A 23,427-nucleotide genomic window follows, 5' to 3' on the forward strand; every position below is an offset into this window, starting at 1 on the left:
GAAGCACAAGTTCGGAACCCAAGGTTATTCGTTTACACGTGTGGAGCTAGGAACTCTTGAAACTGTAGACTCAAATCTGATAGTCTTTAGTTGGTTTAGCAGTGTCTTGGCCCTTTTGGGTGAGTTCAGCTGCGTCTTGCATGGTTTTCTTCTGTTACAAGACAGTGGAAAGTGGGTAGAAATGTAGGATAGGCTATGTTGTACTCGGTGTGCGAAATTTATTGAATCTCGAGTGAACGGGTAAGTTGACAGTACTGACTGAGTGTTAAGTTTTGAATCGGTCTCTTCCCAGTTGCAGCGAACCAGAGGAAAGGAGATAAATTTTAACATATTGTGGTTGGTAACGTTGGTTGTCGGTGAAGTGGTCGGCAGTGAACAGTGAGCTCAGGAGTCAGAAATGGTTGCTTGGTTGTTAAAGTAAGAGAACGTACACGAATGAAACAGTATGGCGGATGTTAGGCGTTTAATCCCCTCACAACGAGAGGTGTCTTCTGAGATGCATAATCGTCCGGCGATTGCAAGAGGAAACAAGACTCCTTCAGACAAGTGGTTGCTACAACTTTAGCCTAATCCCTTTAAGTTTAGACTAACTGCTTTTAATACGTGGGTCTCTCGTAACCAAAATAATAGGGTGACGGTAGAAGAATGATAGAAAGAGAACCTTACCGCTATGGACTTAAGGGTTTAATGATACTTAATGAAGAGGTAAATGTGACCCCAGCTAACCAGACCACCAGGTCCATGACTTCAGCCACAGTCAAACTTTTCTTGGTGTGACATCAGGTCTGGATGTCGACTTGTTCGAGGTAAGCCGTAATTCAACTTGTAGCTCTGAATATGATTCCCCCTTGCCTCATTTAAAATGGAAAAATGTCTGTGTCAGTTGCTATATGCTGCAGAAGTTGTAATAACCCGAGGCCGATTTGTTAAAAAAGCCTTAACCGATGATCGTTTTATTATCTTATTCTGGACGTCAGTGTTATTCAGTTTTGGAGAGCTCATCTGACGAAAGGGGGTAAAACCTCCATTAATCCGTTAATTACAATGGCACGTTATCCATCTTATTCTAGCTAACGTCAAGTAGTTTTATTCAGCTTCGGAGAGGTCATCTGTCTAAAGGGGTTAGTACTCCTTCAGAGTTTCTCGAAACCATTAAGCAGCATTGCAAGTTTATCATGTTATAATACCCAAATGGGAATCAACCAAACCTAACGATAACTGATCTACCAATTTTATCACTCCACTGTTGTCATGTTCAATATATTGCAACCTAACCAATACTGAACAGACTTAAGTTTATCATAATGAACCAAATCATATTGCAAAAGTTTATATATTACAGTTTGACCACCGGATATGCAGGTTTTCACAATGTTTCTTTCGTAGCAGTTTGTGTTCATGTTATTGTAACACTTTCTCCTATAACCAACTCTCAGCTGAATAATGATGACAATATTACATTAATACTCAGGTCTCCTAGGCTGACTGTCAGCTGAATAAAACAGTCTGGAGATAGCTAGAATAGAGATGAAGTTGGAGCTTAAAGGCATCACCATCAATAGTCATTTTAATATCTACAGTTTTTGTAGGACTGGTTAGTGTTTTTTGTAAACACGATTAGCCAAGCGGAAAGCTAACCCACCCCAACCTAATGTAGCCAAACCTATATTTATGGGTATGTAAAGGCTTTCAGTGTATGTATTTATTTCTATTTATATGTATTTATTACCATTCAGCACAACCCCCAACACTGTGGAATGCTGTCGCTGAAGGCCAAACAGGAAAGGAATATGAAAGGAAAGGGTTATACTGATGCATCCACGGGGCAAAAATTATCATATTGAGTACAGTTACAATTAGTAAGGGCACATGACGCTGCATGAGCAAGGAAGGACAAATACAGTAGGGGAAAAAATGCATAGCACGTAAATTAATTTGCAGAAGTAGGTTCCGAGAAGGTTTCGGTAGGACACCGTCATCAAACAAGCTCCTCTGCCAGAACCAAGGGAAAGTCAGAACGCTTCCTAAGTTGAAATTTTTCGGGAAAACGATATGAACAGGAAACAGTTGTCGCACAGAATAAGAATACAGAAAACAATTAGGAAAAAAACTGAATTGGAAACCTCCTCCTGACGATGCCCCTAAGCTACAGATTTACCGGACTAGCATAGCGTTGTTCCAAGCATGAGAGGGATATAATGACCGAGATTTATGACGACGCGAAAGCATTCATTCATTTTCTGCATTCCTTCGGCTCGAGGACGTCATTCCCATTTTATTCTACTGCCAGACGATTATATCTAACTTAGGCGAGCACCAGTGATGATGTTAATGAAAGCTGTATTTTACCCTTCTTCTTCGAAATAAAACTTTCCTGTAGTGCAGAGGCAGCTCATTCACTTCAGAGGTCAGACTTGGGTTCCGCATTCTCAATAGGTTTACACGATATTATTCAAGAGAGAAACCGCTATTAAGTTTACTAAAATAGTATGGTGATAGCAAAAATAACTAGAAAATAAGTGACGTGATTGTGCGACAAAGACGATTAAAGAATCGTAGCAGTGAAAATCTAATGCAGCCATAGGATTTACCCTTGGACCACTGGAAGTTTCCTTTTAGCCAGTAAAGTCATCCCGTGTCGTATGCATGGACACATACACACCACAAAGCCAGCCAGGAGACAGGACGTGTGTACTGGGCAATCCCCAGGTCCTGTCCTCCCCCTTTACTGTTTTTTAATCAGCCCATACCCTACTGACCGGGCTAATGTATGGCCCGGCCTGCACTATAGGTGCAGGGAATCTTGAACGAACGAACGAACGTATGCATCATGCATGGAATGATTATGTTGGAAGTTACCGTTCCGCTCAGTGCGCTGAGTGACCTTTTAGCTGCAATGCTGAAAGTATCCGCACGTTATCTCAAGCATTGTGCCATTTATCAACATCATTTTATGAAATACATGTTTCAGGAAGATAGCTGGATGTCTTATCGACCTGTAGGTAACTAAAAGTCGATATATATATATATATATATATATATATACCACGTTGAGTACACCGCTTCCCGTCCGATCAGCGAAGTTAAGCAACGTTGGGTCTGGTTAGTACTTGGATGGGTGAACGCCTGGGAACACCAGATGCTGTTGGCATCCCTACGTGTCAAGTGGGGTTGGTGGAGGATTAGTGCCCCTCCCTGTAAAACAATTAACTCTAAGCCCTTGGCCACCATATCTGGGATACATGGCGTCTGGCAATGAATGAATGATGAATATATATATATACCGTATATATATATCTATCTATAGCCCGACGCCCTAATCCCGCAAAGGGTGGCCGAATATATATATATATATACTGTACATTATATATATATACTGTATATATATATATAAAGTAGGAAACCCCCGGGTAGGGACGTATGAGCTTTGCGACTATGAGCCGATAGGCGGAGGGCGGTACGCTTAGTACCCACCCTGCGCCATGCCTCGCCCAGCACCCCTGGGATCCAATGGGATATATATATATATATATATGTTACAGGCAGGTTGTGAAATCAGTCATATCGTGAAAAGATTAGTTTAATTTAGGTTTATTCGCGAAAAGGTTTGTTTAGTTTAGGTTTATTTAGGTTAGGCTGATCTAGGATAAGGTTAGTTTAGGTTTGGTTTGGTTATGTTAATTTAGGCTAAATAGAGAACTTGAGAAACGAACGGTAACTTCCTGCACAGCCTAAGTCACTCCGTGCATACGACACCGGCATTATTCAGTGAAAAGGGTTTGGTTAAATCCAGACAATAATTCAATTCATACTCGACAATTCTTAACGTGACCGTCCGTGATAGATGCCTGGTAGCCTAGTGGGCTAAGTTATCAGTCTGATGGTGATCAGGTGCCCCTTTTCTAGTTTGGATCAGTTAAGAGGCGATGTTAAGACTTTTCAGTCATGTAATGGCACCAGGAGCTTACGCTAGATACACTAGTAATTGTTGAAGACTGTGTTATAGCCCTGGGGCCTTTAACAGGCTGTTATCGTAATGTCACTGGGAACGATTGATACGGAGGTGAACTAAGGACACACTTACGGAGATAGGCCATGTGACCAACAACTGTCTTGGGGAATTTTTGTAGTCTTGAACATCTTTTTAAGCCGGACAGGTATATGGAAACTCAGCAGAATATTTCATAAATGTTTGGTACAATATGTGTCAAACTTGGCACCTAAATTGCGTGTGGATATGGGACGAAGTGATTGTATTTGGGTCCAGATCGATTATGGGTCAGAGTCACTGGTCAAGGTCTGACTTCAGTGTGTGGGATCGCTGTGTTCTGATCACCTGTTTAATTGCCAATTAGGTCACACACGCATACATAAATACACATGTACACATTTTCGCGTACACTTATATCAATACACTGCAGAGAGTAAGAAAATAATAGGTATGGACAACTGGTTCGTGAAATTAGGCAGCAAATGAAACTGTCAAAAAACTTTAAATTTAACTCTCAGACTCCATTTAGTCAGTTCATTAGAAGCGTCTGACAAAAGCTGGAGTTGACTGCAATAATTGTTCCGGGTCTCCTCACCAAGACAAGGTTAAGAGTGGCAGTATTAACACTCAGGCCTCCATATATTCACGCGACTGAAAAGATTGGTTAGCTGGAACAGGATACTAGAACTGTTTTGATAATAAAGGGGTTAAAGAAATGTGCTGGGTAATTTAACATACCGCGTTACTAAGACCTGAGAACCTGTTTTGATTCTGTAAAACGTCTATTAGGTAAACACACACACACACACACACACACACACACACACACACACACACACACACACACACACACACACACACACACACACACACACACACACACACACACACACACACACACACACACACACACACACACACACACACACACACACACACACACACACACACACACACACACACACACACACACACACACACACACACACACACACACACACACACACACACACACACACACACACACACACACACACACACACACACACACACACACACACACACACACACACACACACACACACACACACACACACACACACACACACACACACACACACACACACACACACACACACACACACACACACACACACACACACGTACTGAATTCCTCGATCCCGTAGCCCTAAGCTTGCTATGCTTTGGCACCAGGCTATGTAAAACACGAAGGTCATTTAATCTAACTACTATCAGCAGAGATACTCCAGCCTCTCCGCCTATCAGTGAGTGTTGTGGACGTGTGTAAGCTACTGTGTGTGTGGGAGGGTGGGTGGGGCAGGTGATGTGTGACTTAATGTTGTGAACGCTTGTAGGTTAATAGTCTGTCCGTCAGTTCATTTGTCACACTCCGTCTGCTGAATGTACGAGTATGTTTTCGTCTCTGCCCGTTTGTGTCATGTATGTTTTTGTCTGTCTTTTGTATGGATGTTGTGTGTTTTTGTTTGTTTGTATCAACGTATGTTTTCGGCTATTGATACCTATTCATGTATCTTTTTTTTTTTTTCAGTGTGTGGAATCTTGTTGTTGTTGTTGTTCATCTACGTGCAGCCAATGGGACTCAGTAGTTACCGTATCGCCTCATTTCCTGATATGAGTAATTAAAGTGTAGATTTGAAGTCGTAATTGACATTTGAAATAATGTGTGTGTGTGTGTGTGTGTGTGTGTGTGTGCGCGCGCGTGTGCTTGCGTGCGTGCGTGCGCGAATGTATTTATATTTGTTTGTTTTCGCGCTTGTGTGTAATGTATGTACTTTGTGTGTGTGTGTGTGTGTGTGTGTGTGTGTGTGTGTGTGTGTGTGTGTGTGGCGTAGTCGTAACTGGAAAAAAATGATTTCGATGAAACTTGGCAGGAGAGACGCAGTGGGGTCACAAATGACAGTTTCAATTTCATGTCAATTGAAATTTTCTGAAGGGAATTTTGACCTCTACTTGTTCCCATTGGTTTTCCATTACGCAGAATACGTTAGGGGTGGGGTTCCGTGGAATTCTCTGCGCCGACAAATAAATTGTTGCGCTGTCCAGAAGCGGCTTTCATTTGAGCAAGTCCTGAGCGACCCGATAAGGCCGCGAAGTGCATGTGTATATATCCAGACGCCTTAAATCAGTAAGAGGTGGCCAGGAACAAATTGCCTCATGTCGCATTGTCCTCTGCCATTTGGCTGCCCCCTCTCCAACTCACACTTCTCATATATCTCTCTCCATGCCCATCCCTCAGTTTCATCATCGGTCTCCTCCTCCTCCATTCCCCCGCCACCTCACTCACACTTTTGTTAACTCTTTCAGTTTCCATCCTTTTCACATGGCCAGACCATATCGAGTATTTCTGCTAACGCTCTGTCACATTCACATCAACATTACAACGTTCCTTCACTTCCTCATTTGTCTCTTTCCATGTTACTCCACATGCTTCTCATAAATAACTCATTCCCACTGCACTCACTCCTGACTTGCGTTGTTCCAACGGGGACAAAACATCAGTCCTGTATGTTAGAGCGGTCATCACAATACTGTCATGCAGTTTTTTTTTTTTTTTTTTTTGTCCATACTCACTACCCTATTCATTATCATTGCATTTAGTGAACTAGCCACCTTCGGTCCCTGCAGTATTCTTTCATGCATTTAATTTTGTGAACTTTCACCTCTACTCATTACACTACCTAAGTATTTGAATGCGCTTATACTCGAATTTCCATTTCCTGGCCAGCTATCCTCACTGTGCTTAATGTTGCTTCATCTCAGACTCTTTCCCCTTACTCTTAGCTGCATTCACTTGTATATTTCGTTTCTTACATACGCTTCCAAACTAATTCATCAGGCCTTGCAACTCCCATTCATCTTCACTGAGCATTACAGTATCATCAGCGGACAACTCCCATCCAACTTCACTTAGCGATGCAGTATCATCAGCAGATAACAGTACAGGCAGGGTTTCAAACCCTACCCTTTTTCACTATGGACACTCTAACATCCATTGCCCTACCTGGTATCTGTGATAGCCCCATCTATCAACAGAATTTATGTTGAATAACCATGGAAACAGCACATCTTTGTTTCAGTCGATCACTCAGATCAAAGAACTCATCACTCTTCAAAAGCAATCTACTCCCAGCGTTATCTCACATAATCTAGACAGCATTCAACAATTTCTCATCTATATATTTTCAGTATCATTTACATTCTTTGTCTGGGCTGGTAGTACTTCCCTTCATATGCCGGCGTGTGTTAACACCCTGTTGGCTCATACTGATGGCATTATACATGTGAACTCTAACAAAAACAGTATGACATTGGTGCGACTTTAAGGTGCACTACACTCAATACAGACTGTCCTGTCTGATAAGTACATTGCTAATACAAGGAATCGCAAATTCTAGCTACAATAATCCTCTCCGAGAAGTAAGTCTGGTCCCGCAGTGGACCTCATGCGTGTTGATAATTACAAAATGTGTATCACTGTGTTTATCTATGTATTTGTTTACTTGTTTGTGGCTGTCTGTTTACACAATTATTTGTCTGTATCGGTCCAAATCAACGATATATCAGTTGCCATATGCCTAATGCAGGGTGACCGCGATAAAATGTGTCTGAGCCTTTCAGTATCAACCAGTCACACCTCAGAGCCGTGATCACACATTACTAGCATAATAATCCCAGAGTTCTCATACGCAAGCACGCATACATACACTTTCGTAATTGCATATTTCTGATTTTTTTTCCAAGCTATTATTTCAGCAAAACTGGTGAATTAGTAATCATAAATTTCATATTCAGATAACGTTATTACAATGTTTACAACTATGTACCCTTTACATCAGTACACTTCCTACCGCCTGTCCCTAAAAGTTGCTTTTTAGAAAACACCCAATTTCTTCAACCTTGAAATTTTCAAGTAAAAAGTACATTAATGAGCTTCCTTTTTTTCTGACTACGATGGTGGAGGCGACAGAAGGAATACTTTGGTAGATTATAATGCAACACTTCAGTATAATTCTGAATATAATGACTGATTTAACAGCTGGGGTCAGACGCTGCGTTGCAAAGTGAGTGTGGTGTAGCGAGTCTGAGAGTGTGAGGATGGTTGCTGTGACAGCTGGCACCCTACTCTCCCCAGTGCCTCGCCCCTACCACCGCCACCGCCTCGCCTCCTAACTTCACCACACCGTCTCATAACCCTACCACACTACCACGCCGCATCTTAACTACCACACCACCACCACACCCACGCCATGCATCTCCTCTACAGGCCTAGGGGCGGCTGCTGCGGCAGGAGGATCTTGACAACGTGGTAGGTAACTTGTTTTGATGTCTTGGTCGCATTCTTAAGGGCTTAGGACGCTTTCTGGTATATACTGTATTCCCTGCCAGTCTATTCTGCATGTAGCACATTTGCACCATCACCACGATATTGTAAACTTGTATATATCTCGTTCTTGCTACCACCGTACCAAACTAATGTTCGACTTTGGAGAGTACCGGTATCTAAGTCACGAAGGGTAAGTGATGGCTACCGTACACAGTTCGTAAAGTTTATCTTAAGGTGTCAGTGCAATATAAACTGCCAAGGAAGAGGTGCTTACCCTAGTCTTTCAAACATTTCCTTGATTTTTTTTTTCATATTCCATCGTGCGTTTATATAATTTTAGTATTGACAGAGCTGGAAAATAAGATTCCCGGATGTTAATCACCAGAATGCAAGATTACAGTGTCTCGTAGGGAAGATGTGCCAGAGAGCCTGCTGTGTGGACGAGTGCAATGGCCTTGGTAACATTATATATATATATATATATATATATATATATATATATATATATATATATATATATATATATATATATATATATATATATAACCTGACCTTTTAAGCTGTAGCATTTTCTTTACGAAACACTCACCATTACTTGAATAATTATCAAACCTGGTATCATGAATAATAATCACAAGGTACTATGGTATTCACATATAAGTACTCTGTTACAGGGCTCGGTAATTGCTGTCCCAGATTAACTCAGTTGGTGCCTGGGAGTGAGTGTGAAGAAGTACTGCCACCACCGCTACTACCATCACCACTACCACCACCTTCGCTACAACATGAAGAAGTTTACAGACGAATCTGGTGAGTTGAGGAAAGTGCCTTTTTACTGCTTTATTTCACGAATACGGTGTATTGAATAAAGTTTTTATCATTCCAACATGAGCTGTTCTGAATGTAGTTTATAATCTTTCCCTCATAAGCTGTAGTATTGTTTATTAAACGTCTTTCGCTGCCAGATCAATAATGAATGCAATTTGTTGTTTTCTTTCACCGTTAGAAGTGTTGGGTACTGTTCACATCTTTCACTGTTGTTTTATTTTTAAATGCATTAATTTAGCTTGTAAGAATTAATGCTTATCTGATATTCGAATTGCATGTGTACTATAAACAAGCGCGTTTGTCGACCCTGTAGACTATGTCGTGCTATAAAATCACCAGAGAAGGTAACGATTGGGTATGGTAGGCAAAGCAAAGGATGGAATGGGTCTTAATGATGGTGGGCGGTGAAGCTGGGGTAGGAGAGTGTACCGATACCCTGTGAAAATGGATGCTGTATGATTAGTTGTTTGAATGTAATGAAGGTTGATTCCAAAGTATACTGCAAGAATGAAAGAGTCAGGAGCTAAGGAAGTGGGCGTGGGGGACAAAAATGGGCGGGATGAACAGGAATTGTGGTTGGGGTTGGGGAGGGACAGTGAGAGGATACCCTATGAAAATTAATGCCGTAGGATTAATGGTTTGAGTGCAGTGAAAATTTATCTCAAGCTTTCGCGAAAAAGAGCAAGATAAGCCCGCGTTGTTGCTGTCATATACCTGGTTTCCTGCGACGTAGGTAAAATTGTTTTCTACGATGGATCTTTTTTTTTTCTTTCTTTTTTTTCTGTGTGTGTGTGTGTGTGTGTGTGTGTGTGTGTGTGTGTGTGTGTGTGTGTGTGTGTGTGTGTGTGTGTGTGTGTGTGTGTGTGTGTGTGTGTGTGTGTGTGTTATAGGATCGTAATCTCGTGGACTTAGGAAAATCCCCAGCATTTCTTACTTGATACTGTATTTTTGCATATGATGCGTTTGTAAACTGTGTCGGGACTGAAATGGACATTAGTCATGAGTATATGAAGGCGTGTTAAGCAAAAGACAGTGTTTAGGAAGAAGTGTTGAGTAGCCTTCTAAGTCGACAGGAAGACTGCCTATAGTACTGTACAAATAAACACTAACAAACCAGTTTCCTCATTTTGTATCGTAAAAATATCTCATACATGCCCGATACTGAGAGGCCTAAGTATCATAAAGGAGGATATGAAGGAGTAAAATGCATAATAAGTCGCCAAGGAAGAGGTGCTGCGATTTCCATGTTAACGAGAAGATGAACCTGTAACTTAGAGGGTTACTTCACACCCCTCCCTCACGGAGTGAGGGAGGGGTGTGAAATCGAGTGGTATAAGAATAGTGACCGTGTGGGGGAGAGACACTCACTGCTCTGTCTGTGCTGTCTTACCATCGCTGCCACCACCACTACCACTCCTACTCTTACGTACACACACACACACACACACACACACACACACACACACACACACACACACACACACACACACACACACACACACACACACACACACACACACACACACACACACACACACACACACACACACACACACACACACACACACACACACACACACACACACACACACACACACACACACACACACACACACACACACACACACACACACACACACACACACACACACACACACACACACACACACACACACACACACACACACACACACACACACACACACACACACACACACACACACACACACACACACACACACACACACACACACACACACACACACACACACACACACACACACACACACACACACACACACACACACACACACACACACACACACACACACACACACACACACACACACATCAGATTGTTTTGTATGACACGAAATAGCATACTCATAATGTTTTTCTAGTCTTGGTTGTTTGTGTTTGTGTGTGCTCGTGTGTGTGCCGGCGTGCCTGCATTTGTGTGTTATAGCTGAATGTGTTATTAAATCAGTAAAGTTTCTGTGTGTGTGTGTGTGTGTGTGTGTGTAAGTACGGCAGTTAAGCTTGTAAATGAGTATGTTATTAAACCAATGAAGTTTGTGTGTGTGTGTGTGTGTGTGTGTGTGTGTGTGTGTGTGTGTGTGTGTGTGTGTGTAACACTAACTATACAGTTAGGAAGCATGTGCGTGTATTGATAAAATACTGCTGTGTGACAGAAGAGACCTCTGCCACGGCACTACTGTGTCATAATATTCTCAGAAACTTGAAATAACTGCTGTGCTAAGGTAATTGGTTCCCTGCTTGTGGATATATTGATTTTAAACATCTGAATTCTTGACCTGGGATCTGGAAAAGATGTTGCTTCGCGTCCGTTAATTTCCCAGAGAAGATGCAATATCGTACTCATCCCATCTTTTGTGGGAAATAAGGTCTGGATGATGATAATGATGGTGATGATGATGGTCTTATGTTTGCAGGGTGGGTGCGTGCTGCGGTATGCTGTGCTGCCTTGCTTGTGCACCATGGCCTGCGAGACACTATACTCACCGCCCTACCCTCCCTTGCCCTCATGCCAACCACACTTACACCCGCACTCGCGCCCGCGCCCACGCCCACTCCCACTGACAGCATCGCCCTCCCTCCTGTCTCCAGTTCCCCTGCCGCCCCACTCTCATTCAAGTACAGTTCGGAAACTAGCACAACCCCTGGTAATATAGAAGAAGGAACTGTGTTTAAAAGCGGTAAAACCACCTCCAATAATACAAGTAGCGGTGGTAACAGTGTATGGAAAAGAAGCACAACGCCTGATCCTGATGTATTTAGAGATTTAAGCCATAGTAAATCAACATACAGTGAACATTTTTCGAGTGTAGCGACGGAAAATATAATCTTGTCCAGTTATGCGGCAGAGACTGAAGTGCATGAGGCGGAGAGTGTAAGGGAGGGATTAGGGGTTCCTGTCGCTGCCTCTCTTGGTGTCCCAAGCCATCCCCAAGGCTCTGTGGCATATAAGGAATCGTCTAAAGTTCCCCCACCACATGGACAGGGGAATAGGAAGCGGCAGTTGTCCCCTGTCCCCCCACCCTTCAAACCATTGCCGGGAGGGCATGCGAGGCAGGTTGAGAGATTTTCAACTTCTAAGAGAGTGCGGAGGGTTGCCAGTGTAGTGAACCCTTTGGAGGTGTCCGAGGTGGTGTCAGCCTCAAAACACGACACCAGCACCTCTAAGGATGGCAGAGAAGGATTGTCTGCCATCCCCCTGGCGGTGGCAGAGGGCGTCGTGGGTGTTGCCAAGGGTGTGGCGAGGGTCACACCATCACAATATCAGCCACAGTATAAGGTCAGTGGTCATTCCTGCTCAGTTTGTAGCTATGTGATATCTTAATGCCGCCATATTCCAGCCTTTTGGGTATTTTATTCTGACCATCCCCAGATGATTTTCATCGGCTTCCTTGAGACCTCCGGTACTAAAAGGTTTAGTATGCTCTATATGCATACAGTGCTATACTGTATACTATAGATATACACTTACCTGTTTAAATTGAATATATGTTATTCCATTGTTCCTTTAATGCTTTATGGAACTGAATACATTGTTTGATACTAGTTATAATATATTGCATCCATTAAAAGATGGGAAAAAAAGATGCGAACTGTTAAAGAAGTCAGAGATATGCTAAACATACTTGTAATTTTAATAATAGTACAGGTACAGTGTGTGTAAATTACATTATTTATAATCAGTTAATTTCCAACCCTATTAATTAGTAACTTTACATCCTTCAACTTTGCCACTAATATTCAGCAGTTCATAAGATCATGTGCAATGCCCCGTAGAGATTATCGTATTATAAATTAAGTTTGCATTTTATATATATATATATATATATATATATATATATATATATATATATATATATATATATATATAGCAGCCGTGGCTCACTGGGTTAGAGCGCTCCGCTCTGACCGAAGGGTCGGAGGATCGAATCCACCCATGGGTCATTGGTAGACAACAGGAAGGGCATCCGGTCATAAAATGCTACACGCTCCTGTCCAAAGTCCTCTACCCAGGGGCGACGCCTTAGCCCTTCGGGAATACCTAGCGTAAAACCAAATTATTATATATATATATATATATATATATATATATATATATATATATATATATATATATATATATATATATATATATATATATATGTAGGTACCGGTATATATAAAATCAGTGGCTTAATCTGCAAATAAGAAATACCCGGTAAAAAGCTTTGGAACTCTGATAACGTGGCGAAAGGGACAGACTTAGGATATTACTGGACTCCTGTCTATGATTATCAGATTTTGTTCATTATGCTATCTTATCAGACTGACCATGAAAAGCCTTTTAGAGTGTCCTGTGTTTTCTGATGCTGATATCCAGTGTTGCAGTATTTTGTTAGCTGTTTTACAGTTCAGTCAGCGATGAAAGTTCATTTTATGTTCAACATCGTACCATACGTAAATTTCACACGTACGAGTATGTAATGTCCGTCACTTTCCTCCTTGACACTAGCATATCAGAGTGAATAATCTGTATTGTATATACATTATATAGGCAGAAAAAACATGTAAACCTCTTTTGACTGAGAATATTAGCCAACAGAGGAGACAGAAGCAGAAGAGGTGAAAATAATTGGCGAACTTTTTTTCTCGGCTGTACACTTTTTTTTTTTTTTTTTTCAATAAATGCCCGGACGCTTGTTACTTGAACCCTTTCAATACGATGACTTCTTGCTTCACCCAGATGGTTTTATTCAGTTTAGGTGATATAAATGAAAATGGGGAGATTTTATACAGCCTTTATTTTTTATTTTATTTTTATTTTTTGTGTCCGACTCTGGGCATAGGCTTCACAGCCTACTATGAAGGCCCAGCAGTCCTCCTACATACCAAACACCTCTACATGTCACCACTTCGGCGCTAACACCCACCGTCCATATTGAATCAATACTAGGGCTGTCTCATGCAGGACTGGTGTATTGGTATTAGCGGGGGTATTTTAACGACATGTCGGCGGGTCTTCTGGTAGATCAATAAAGCTTGATTTAATGAAATTCAAATCCTTAATCTGTTCCCAGCCCTAGCCGGGATTCGAACCTGGGTCCGTCAGGACTGCAGGCCACCTCTCTACCGATTGAGCCACCGCACCTTCTGACGAATAAAATCATTTGGTGGTAACAAAAGTCATCGAAGTGAATGAGTTAAGGCGGGCATGCTGCACACAGCTATACATACACTCGTCCACCATTCTGTCCGACTCCAGTGCGAAAACTAGACGATATACTTACCGTATGTTTTAATGTTCACAGTTCTGGTTACGAACTCGTCTCTCAGCCCTTTCAATATGACTGCGTTCTTTAATTTCAGGTGGCTTTGCATTAAGTGACAAGCCTAATGGTTTCATGTAAGCCAGGAAACCATTTACAACGTCAAATGTTAACCATATAACAAACTCATATGTGTTCTCTACGTGTCAACAAGTGGGTTGGCGAAGGGTTAGTGCCCTCTCCGTAAAACAAACTCGAAGTCAAACGGCCACCCCTTACGGGATTATGGTGTCTGGCTGTTGATACTCTTAGATAGAATAGCCTTTTCATTGTATTCCTGCTGCTATCAGACAATTATTTTCAACTTAATGGAGACTTCTTGCAGTGGAGGATTTAATGGAGGATGTATTTTCCGCGAGTCTGAGAACTCCATCTAAGCAAAATAAGCCTAGGGAATCTGCAAGAATACAGTGAGAAAGACAGTGTAAGTGAAGTGGTTAAACAGTGTGTACGAACATCCACAAATTTGACGTCTCACTTTGCTGCCAAAAGGAGGAATGCATTTTGCCACAGGGCAGTTATCTGATATGGTGGGTGTTTATGGATTTTTATCTAAATCTCAGAAGCCATAAACGTGGATAGGCTATGCAGTAGACCGTCAGTGACATTCCCAGCCCTTTTCCTGTACTCAGTCAAAAGAGAGCTTACGAAATGGGGATAAGATTCCTTAAATACCGACTCTATCAGATAAGTCGACATGATATAGGTACTAGTATGATAATGGGTTGGTAGTTTAGTGGTGGGTATAGCATAGTGGGAACAGGTTGGCATAATAAGAATTTTTCAGGAATTCTCTTTTCACTCCCCTCTTGTCACCACCCCTTCCCCTCCCCTTCTCGTCTATCCCCTCCCTTCCTCTTCTTCCTCCTCTCGAGCGTCCTCTCCCACCCTCTCCCCTTCTCGTCCATCCCCTCCCTCTTCTTCACGTCTTCCCTCTTTCGTATATTCCCTTCTTCCTCTGAACCACCTTCCCCCTCCATTTCCTTTCCTGTCCGTCCTCTCCCCCCTTCACGGCAGTCTCCCCTCCTCCGCTCCCTTTTTCCCCTACCCCGTCAGCGCGTTCTTCACCCTTCCTCCTCTTCCTAACCTCTACCATTCCACCTCCTCCGATTCCTCATTCCTCACTCTTCATCTTCCTCCCATCTCCCATCCTTCCTCCTCCTCCCATCCCCCCACCCTTCCTCCTCCTCCCATCCCCCATCCTTCCTCCTCCTCCCATCCCCCATCCTTCCTCCTCCTCCCATCCCCCATCCTTCCTCCTCCTCCCATCCCCCCACCCTTCCTCCTCGTCGTCGTCCTCCTCCTCGTCCTCCTCCTCTTCTTTGTCCTCCTCCTCCTTCTCGTCGTCGTCGTCCTCCTCCTCCTCCTTCTCGTCGTCGTCGTCCTCCTCCTCCTCCTTCTCCTTCTCGTCCTCCTCCTCGTCCTTGTCCTCCTCCTCGTCCTTCTCCTGCTCTTCCTCCTCCTCCTCCCTTAATTTCAGTAAACCACTTGACACACTATTTTTTGTACTGTGGCTCAGTTGTAACTGACAGACACCCGCCGCGCGACCGTGCCCTGCTATAAATGTGTGATAATCTTTTATAAACTGTTAGGCGGCAAAGCCAAAAGTAATATGTAATAAGCCTTATTACGATGATCAGGGGCCTAGATTGAGTAATCTAGCTATCATTGTAGGGTGAATAGAGGATGAGAGTGTGTTGATTAGAAGAAGCGGACCAAACACACTGTGGAGGAATATGCGAGGGTGTATGAGCGTAGAGTGATAGGCAGAGGGAGAGGTGCACAGAGAATAATGTTGGGGAGTATATGAGAGTAGTAGGTCATAGGAGGAAAAGATAGCAAACTCCTTCAATACGATAACGTCTCTTTTTCATGTCATGTCCAGACGATTTATTTAGATTAAGAGAGATGTATTGAACTGGCGGGGTTAGACACAGCAATCATTAACTTCTTCACTGCTGTTGGGCTCTCCTGAACTCATGAAAGCCGCCAAAGAGTAGCAAGAATAAAGCAGCACGTAATGTTACTGAAGGGGTTAATCAGTAAGGACATAAGTATTTGGAATTTTTTTCCTCCCCGAGATCTATCCTCACAGGATGCGGCGTCATGCGTTAGACACAGAGTGGTGAATGTATAGGGTAAGCAGACAGACATGTAAGGTTGAAATGTTGACAGACAGGAGGAAGATGGACAGATATCCGGACAGGTTAATATATCCCGTTGTGTATGAGGTAGCTAGGTAGAAAGCTAGATAGGTAAGAATGTAGATACCGGTAATGAGACAGGCAATAGGCAGATACAGATATACTGATAAATACGTGAAGTTAGATAAGAAGATTTAGATATAGATAAACGGAATCGAGTGAAATCCCTTTGCTTCCTATCGGTACAGTTTCCACTGTTATAGCGCGAACAGACCTAGCTGAGATCAGTAGATAAGGAGGGTAGATTAAGAGACAGAAAGATGCCGATGTAGAAATACAGAAATATATACAGCAGACGAAGATAAAGATAGGGTATATAAAGAGATATACTTAAGATAAACAAGACAAAGTGATATTCAGTCGCTCGCCCGCGTTGCATGTTTTCCAGGACAGTATCATTGCGCGAACAGACCCCTTCCCCCTGGTAGCCATTAGCTTAGATTAGGTTGCATCGTAGTGGAGCGGAAGGGACGATACGGAGGCACCAGATCCAGGAGGATATTATTCTGAGAGGGTTGGGGGTCCTGTAAGCTGTTATCTCCGCGGCGGGGGTTGGGGGACATTAGTGTTTGTCCCGATTCGAATGCTCGCACTAGACACTTGGGCTGGATTCACGGAAATACTTACGAACAGATGTCTCTCGTAACTATGATTCGTTTCTCCGGGAGGAACATACAGCAAGCGAAGTTTTTGTATTATCCCTTCCTTTTGCGTCATCGTAAATTTGAATCCAAGCTGTTTCGCGATGTTGAAGATTGGACAGATTGTGCATAAAGATTCCATTTTTTTTTTTTTTAATCAGATACTGAACAAAGGTATCTGAGCTTTTTTCCGCGAGGTTAGACAGAACGGACCAAATATTTTCCTCGAAGTGGAAGTTGAATAGCAGTCATAAAGGTGTTTTGCAAGATTCTGGAGAGCACGCCTTGAGATGTACTTTTTTGTTTGGAGATCTGTGAGACAAGAGCTGTGAACAGAAATCAGGGAGATCTGTATGTCTATCCATCTCTCTATCAGTTTATCAATCCATCTCTCTAGACAGATGGATAAATAAATAGATAGATACATAGATGGAAGAGAGAGAGAGAGAGAGAGAGAGAGAGAGAGAGAGAGAGAGACACACACACACACACACACACAAAATTGTTTTTTGGAGGTAAACGTCATTAGTACTAATATTGAAGCTTTTGAGGTGGATGATTGGATGGGGAAGTGTGCGCCAAACTGAAAGCGAATAACGATTTTCCCAAACAGTATCGCATATGAAACTGGAACTCCTCTGCAAATGGAATTCTCTCATTTAGCCGACTTGGCAGATATTCTCCTTTGCTTTCGTGTGTGCCGCTCCTGTATGAATGGAGAAAGAATGAAGAAATTTGGTTAACTTCCATCAGTATCATTACCTATGATTATATCCATTATTTTTAGGGAACTCGTTTCAGCTTGACCCTTTCAGTCCATTTTGGTGTTATTCGTTACCATCAGATGATTTTATTTACTTAATGAAACACCTTTGGTATTCAAGGGGATAATGAAGGCCGTATATAGCCCCTCCAGTCCTGAGAAGACTGTCCTAATCTGAAAAAAATGTTCTATAGCTACCAAGAACAGACCAGTGTAATTCGCCATATAATCAGGTGGACGTGAGTAACTCAGAAGTGGAGGGGTTAGAGATGGCCTTCACTTACCTCCACATAACGAGGGGCTCTCCTAAGTTACGTAAAATCGTCAGAACCAGCAGAATTAATAGTAGTCATCGTACTAGAAAGATTAAGCCGTTATTAGGAGAAAAGTATATAGTTTACGTGCAAAATGAGTTTATACGACATGAACGGCTACAGCAAATGATAACTAGCAAAAGGTAAAATTAAAAGAGAGAATAGGCTGGAGGAAATGGGGGGGAGGGGAGAAAGGGACTGTAAACAAGACAAAACCAGGTCGAAGAGAACAGTATATGACAAGTGAATGAAGACTGAATGAAGAACTGCCAGTGAAACTGGAAAGTGTTTTTGAAATCCATTTTGTCAGGGCCATTTTGGAGAAGATACGTAGATGGGTGTACCAAGCAGGGTATGGGATACTTCCACAGTTGATTCATTTGCATCTTGACGAAAAGTACGGTATTTCCATCATAATGATTTCACTGGGGGCAGGTCTAGATCTGACTAAGGATTCCATAGCAAGCGTTACGAGTATAACAATGTTAGGCAATGGTTCCAATGCACGCCGACTGCTCCCGTAGTAAGACATTAATGGAAGCAGAAAAAAAAGTGTTACTTGTATTTTCGTGTTAGCATCGTTACAAAAATTGATTGAGGCACAAACCTTGTGCATTTTCACTGTGCAGTGATTTATCTTATACAGGGATTGGTATTTTTACCGTATGATATTAAAAGAGTAGCGGATTGGTAATGCACACCGTTGTTCTTCTGGAGGATGTTTTGAACGAGAAAATGATAATAGGAGATAAGGATGTTGGGCATGGAATATATTAACTTCTTCGAGTTACAAACACAAAGCTTTTATGCACGTTATTTATGAAGAAAAATAACTAGTGCGATAAAATTACAAGTATTCAGAAGTGATTACCGCCGCGGTTATTTATTAATGACGAAAAGACGATTATTTAATTGTTTCGGTGTGTTTGAAGTTGGTATCATATCACACAGTGTGTTTGATAGCAGCCTCTTCACCAGTTATCACAGGAATATGGTGATGTGGACCATCATGATCACTTGCCACCAGATCTGGACCAACAGAGACCCTGGGAACGAGACAAGAACTGATTGTTTTATTGTTTGTTTAGCCATTCATTCTGCACACAGTTCATGACTCGACCAAGAGATATTCAGTGCCATTCTCACCAATCACCTATCCATTCTCACCACTGCCAGTTCCACCATTCCCAGTCCCACCACTCCCAGTTTATTCAAAGCAACATTTATGTACAGATGAGAACCAGTATACTCGTATGTTGATTTTGAAACTACCAAATTACAGAAGTGTCTTCTGACATTTAGACACGATGGTTTGTGAATAATGCAGTCACAAGGTTGGTTCGATCATTATTCGCTTTCATATCCACCTGGTCTTTCTCTTACATCTCACCTACGAGGAGTCCGTTGTCAACTCTAGCTGTGTGCGATTCGCAGTTCTGATGTGTAAAATTAATAACGAACGCGAAAAACTCTCAAGAGAAACACATCTATCTTCCGGGATAGTAATACAGTTATTCGAATATCAACTTGTATCGCTAGTCCAACGAGAAATTGCCCTAAATAGTTATATCAGAACATATTTTATTCTCTTCGATAATAGACGATATATATATATATATATATATATATATATATATATATATATATATATATATATATATATATATATATATATATATATCTATATATATATATATATATATATATATATATATATATATATATATAGATATAGATATAGATATAGATAGATAGATAGATAGATAGATAGATAGATAGATATATTTGAAGAAGCTTTGTGATGTCATTTTCACTGAAATTAAATAACCGATAGCTGTATTATCACTTGCTGGTGTAAATAATCACTCCAATAGGTATTACACAATTTCAGTGGGGTCACCCCATAAGTGTATAAAGATAAGTACAAAAGTACTAGATGCGGGAGCTTCAGTGTCCTTCGGTTATATAGCCCTTGGTGTGCTTTTGTGTGTGTGTGGGGGGGGGGGGCTGGCTTCGCTAAAGACGCTAAATACCACGGGAGGGAAGCACCTCTCGTCCGAAAAATCGTTATTGAGAGATAGATCCGTTCGTAGAGATGCTCCAACGTTTAAGATGAATTCTAGATAACGGTGACAGACAGACAGTTGTTTGATAGGTGGGCAGATTAACCCATTCGGTACTATGAAAGCACTTCACCATTCTGCCCAGGCAATTCCAAACGACATTACACACTTGAGATAACATTATTTGTAGTATGGCGGAATTTAGTATTTTTTCCAAGGCTAATACCAGTTAATACTTATTTTGAAGAAATCTCAGCATTCTAAGATTCATCCATCATCCTAATCTTCATTCTCATCATCTCTGACGCCTTGTGCCCTCTTGAAAACCTTCTTCTCTATCCATAGCCCTCACTCCTCTTCCATACCTTCTTGAACTATGCATCGTTTCATTTTCCCCCACACAGCACAGCCTCCTCATTTCCACAGTACCCTTAACTTAATCTTAAGAGACTTTGACCCCCTCTCCTCGTGCGTTCATTCTTTTAACACTTTTAGTACGGTGACGTCATTTTCCTTTCCTCGTGTTATGAACTATGGAGGCTATATCTAGTAATATTCTTAAGGTGGAAGAGTAATAATCGTTTGGTGGTAACCGAAACAAAATAAATAAACACATGTCCATACCCTCTTAAAATGTTCCACGTATTCCATCCTGCAGTTCAGCTCACTTCTTCAGTCCATTCTTCTATTCAAGAATTCTCCCAGATTACACTATTGCTTATGCCAGTCAGCCTGCATACATGTATACATATTTGCAACTATTAAAAAAAAAAAGCTATTTCAACGACCTGTGGCCTGGAATGTTGTTTTCACTGTGCCTGTTTCACTCTTATACGAGTGTCGGAAGCAGCACACTCCTCCTGAGGGTCCTCATCATCTTTGAACCAACTATTATATGCCTCGATTTGCTGTCAGTTTCTTCATGTACTTTTCCCTCTGAGGTGATCTCTTTAACGCAGACATCATGTTGCCGTGTTTAAACAACACATCTCGGATATCTGAAGCTACCACAATCCTCAGTCACCTCAACTCTCAACTGCTTTCTCTATTTCATAATGCTTTCTCACTTTAACCTCTGTTGTATACCAAACATTACTGTGTAATATTCATTCCTTTCAAGCACCACTGTTCCTTTTTTTTTTTTTTTTTCCATTTACATGGATAGATAATTGGCATATAGGCACCTGTATTATGGTTTCTCACTTTCAACTCTGTATTATACCAATAATTACTGTGTAATATTCATTCCTTTCAAGCACCATTGGTCTTTATTTATTTTTTTCATTTGCATGGATGAAATAGATAATTGGCACATAGGCACCTGTATTATTAGGCTTACTCTACTGACAGCTTACAAATCTTAGTTTCTGTACCAACAAGCCATCCACCCAGCAATGTTAACATTGTACGAGTGGTGATAAGTGAGATAGTGATGGTAGATTTTGACCTTACTGGAGAGGGAGCGTGCTGACTTTGAGACTGGGGGCGGCATGGAGGAGGATGGAGTGTGGCACGCACTATAGTCGATTAAGTTATTCTTGCTATATTTGCGTAATATATACCGTAATAATTATTCGTGGTATGGTTTGCTATTATGTCTGTCATATGTTACTGGGCAACTTCCACATGTTGAACATTAAGCAGTGTTCGCATGAAATGCGATGACTTTGTTTATGAGGTTGGAATAAACGTTTTGGTTAGTTGCAAGTCATATCGACCCTCCATCGACTGAGCTGAGGGTGTTTAGGGATCTTTGCCAGGTTATATACCGTATTTAGTTTTCTTTTTTGAAGTCTCCAACATGCTTGCATGCTTCGGCCTTGGTCATCTAATGGCGGCTGCTTGATCTTTGACAGCTTCCTTATTTAGTCCTTTAACTCTGAGGTCACACTCAATGACCTCGTCCCAGGTCTTTTTCGGTCTGCCTCTCGCTACCCTACCTCCCACATTAAGTGTGGAGATCAAGAACAGACTGTTTGATCTCCACAGGGAGATGAATTAGGGTAAAGTAAACTCATTCCCCCTCCGCTCACCCACCTCCCGCAGTCATGTCGGGAGCCACTTCCGCAGGGTATACTGCGCGTTGGGGTCGCCTGGTTAGGATTCTGATAAACGAGGGTTTTTAGTCTTTCAGTCCTACTTCTCTTCTTTTACGACATGCTGGGAATACTTACGGAGTTTTCTTTGTCACCACTCTTTCTTTTATGTTATCTACCGTACTGAAGCCAAATCCTTTTAGTATGAGAGGTCTTTCCTGAACTTAGCAAAATCGTGTGACGTAGTAAGAACAAGATAAAAGTTTTCGTATTTCAGAAGACGTAGCTAACTGATTTGACTGTTCCGCCATCCGTTATATATATTTGTTTTAGTGCACCATATACCGTACCGAACGTCACTATAGATGACCAAATATATGTCGTTCATATATAATGGCTTCAGCATGCCTCCATGCGTCGGCCATTATCACCCAATGGCGGCGCTCCATTCTGCTGGATCTCTTACACACACTGTTCAGTCCCAGATCCCTAAAATCACATTCTCTGACCCGTTCCAGGACTTTTACTCTTTGCCTTACGCAGCTCTACCCTCAGCGTTCATACATCTCACCCTCTGCACCCATTTGTCATCCTTCATCCGCTCCACATACCCAGGCATTTTCAACCAACTTCTGCTTGTGACAACACAATACATTCATATTCCAGCCTTCCCCAAATTTTTATTCAAAATCCTAACTCCTCTAGGCCTGTCATTTAAGGACACACTGCACATCCATCTAATCATTATCATCTCTGTATGTCTGAGGCCCAAGTCTCACCTCCTTACCCTCTTATTACGTACAGCATTACACTCCTAACACATGCAGCATACAAAGACTCCTTTGGAAGGAGGTAGAGCCCTCTATATCAGGAGGAGCA

At 41.9% G+C, this 23,427-nt stretch overlaps 1 protein-coding gene and 1 pseudogene across 1 annotated transcript in view; both read left to right on the forward strand.

Annotated features, from left to right (window-relative positions):
* Positions 1-3,032: 3,032 nt before the first annotated feature.
* Positions 3,033-3,151, forward strand: LOC145411508 (5S ribosomal RNA; annotated as a pseudogene).
* A 5,991-nt stretch (positions 3,152-9,142) lies between these two features.
* Positions 9,143-23,427, forward strand: part of LOC145411418 (uncharacterized) — a 37,759-nt gene continuing 23,474 nt past the window's right edge. The window contains exons 1-2 of the mRNA XM_080281457.1: positions 9,143-9,167; positions 11,639-12,501. Of these exons, the coding sequence (XP_080137583.1) occupies positions 9,143-9,167; positions 11,639-12,501 (888 nt within the window). The remainder of the gene's footprint in view (positions 9,168-11,638; positions 12,502-23,427) is intronic.

Source organism: Coenobita brevimanus, chromosome 89, assembly GCF_032717465.1.
Source record: "Coenobita brevimanus isolate Jiangsu-jjx chromosome 89, ASM3271746v2, whole genome shotgun sequence".
Classification (NCBI taxonomy): Eukaryota; Metazoa; Arthropoda; class Malacostraca; order Decapoda; family Coenobitidae; genus Coenobita; species Coenobita brevimanus.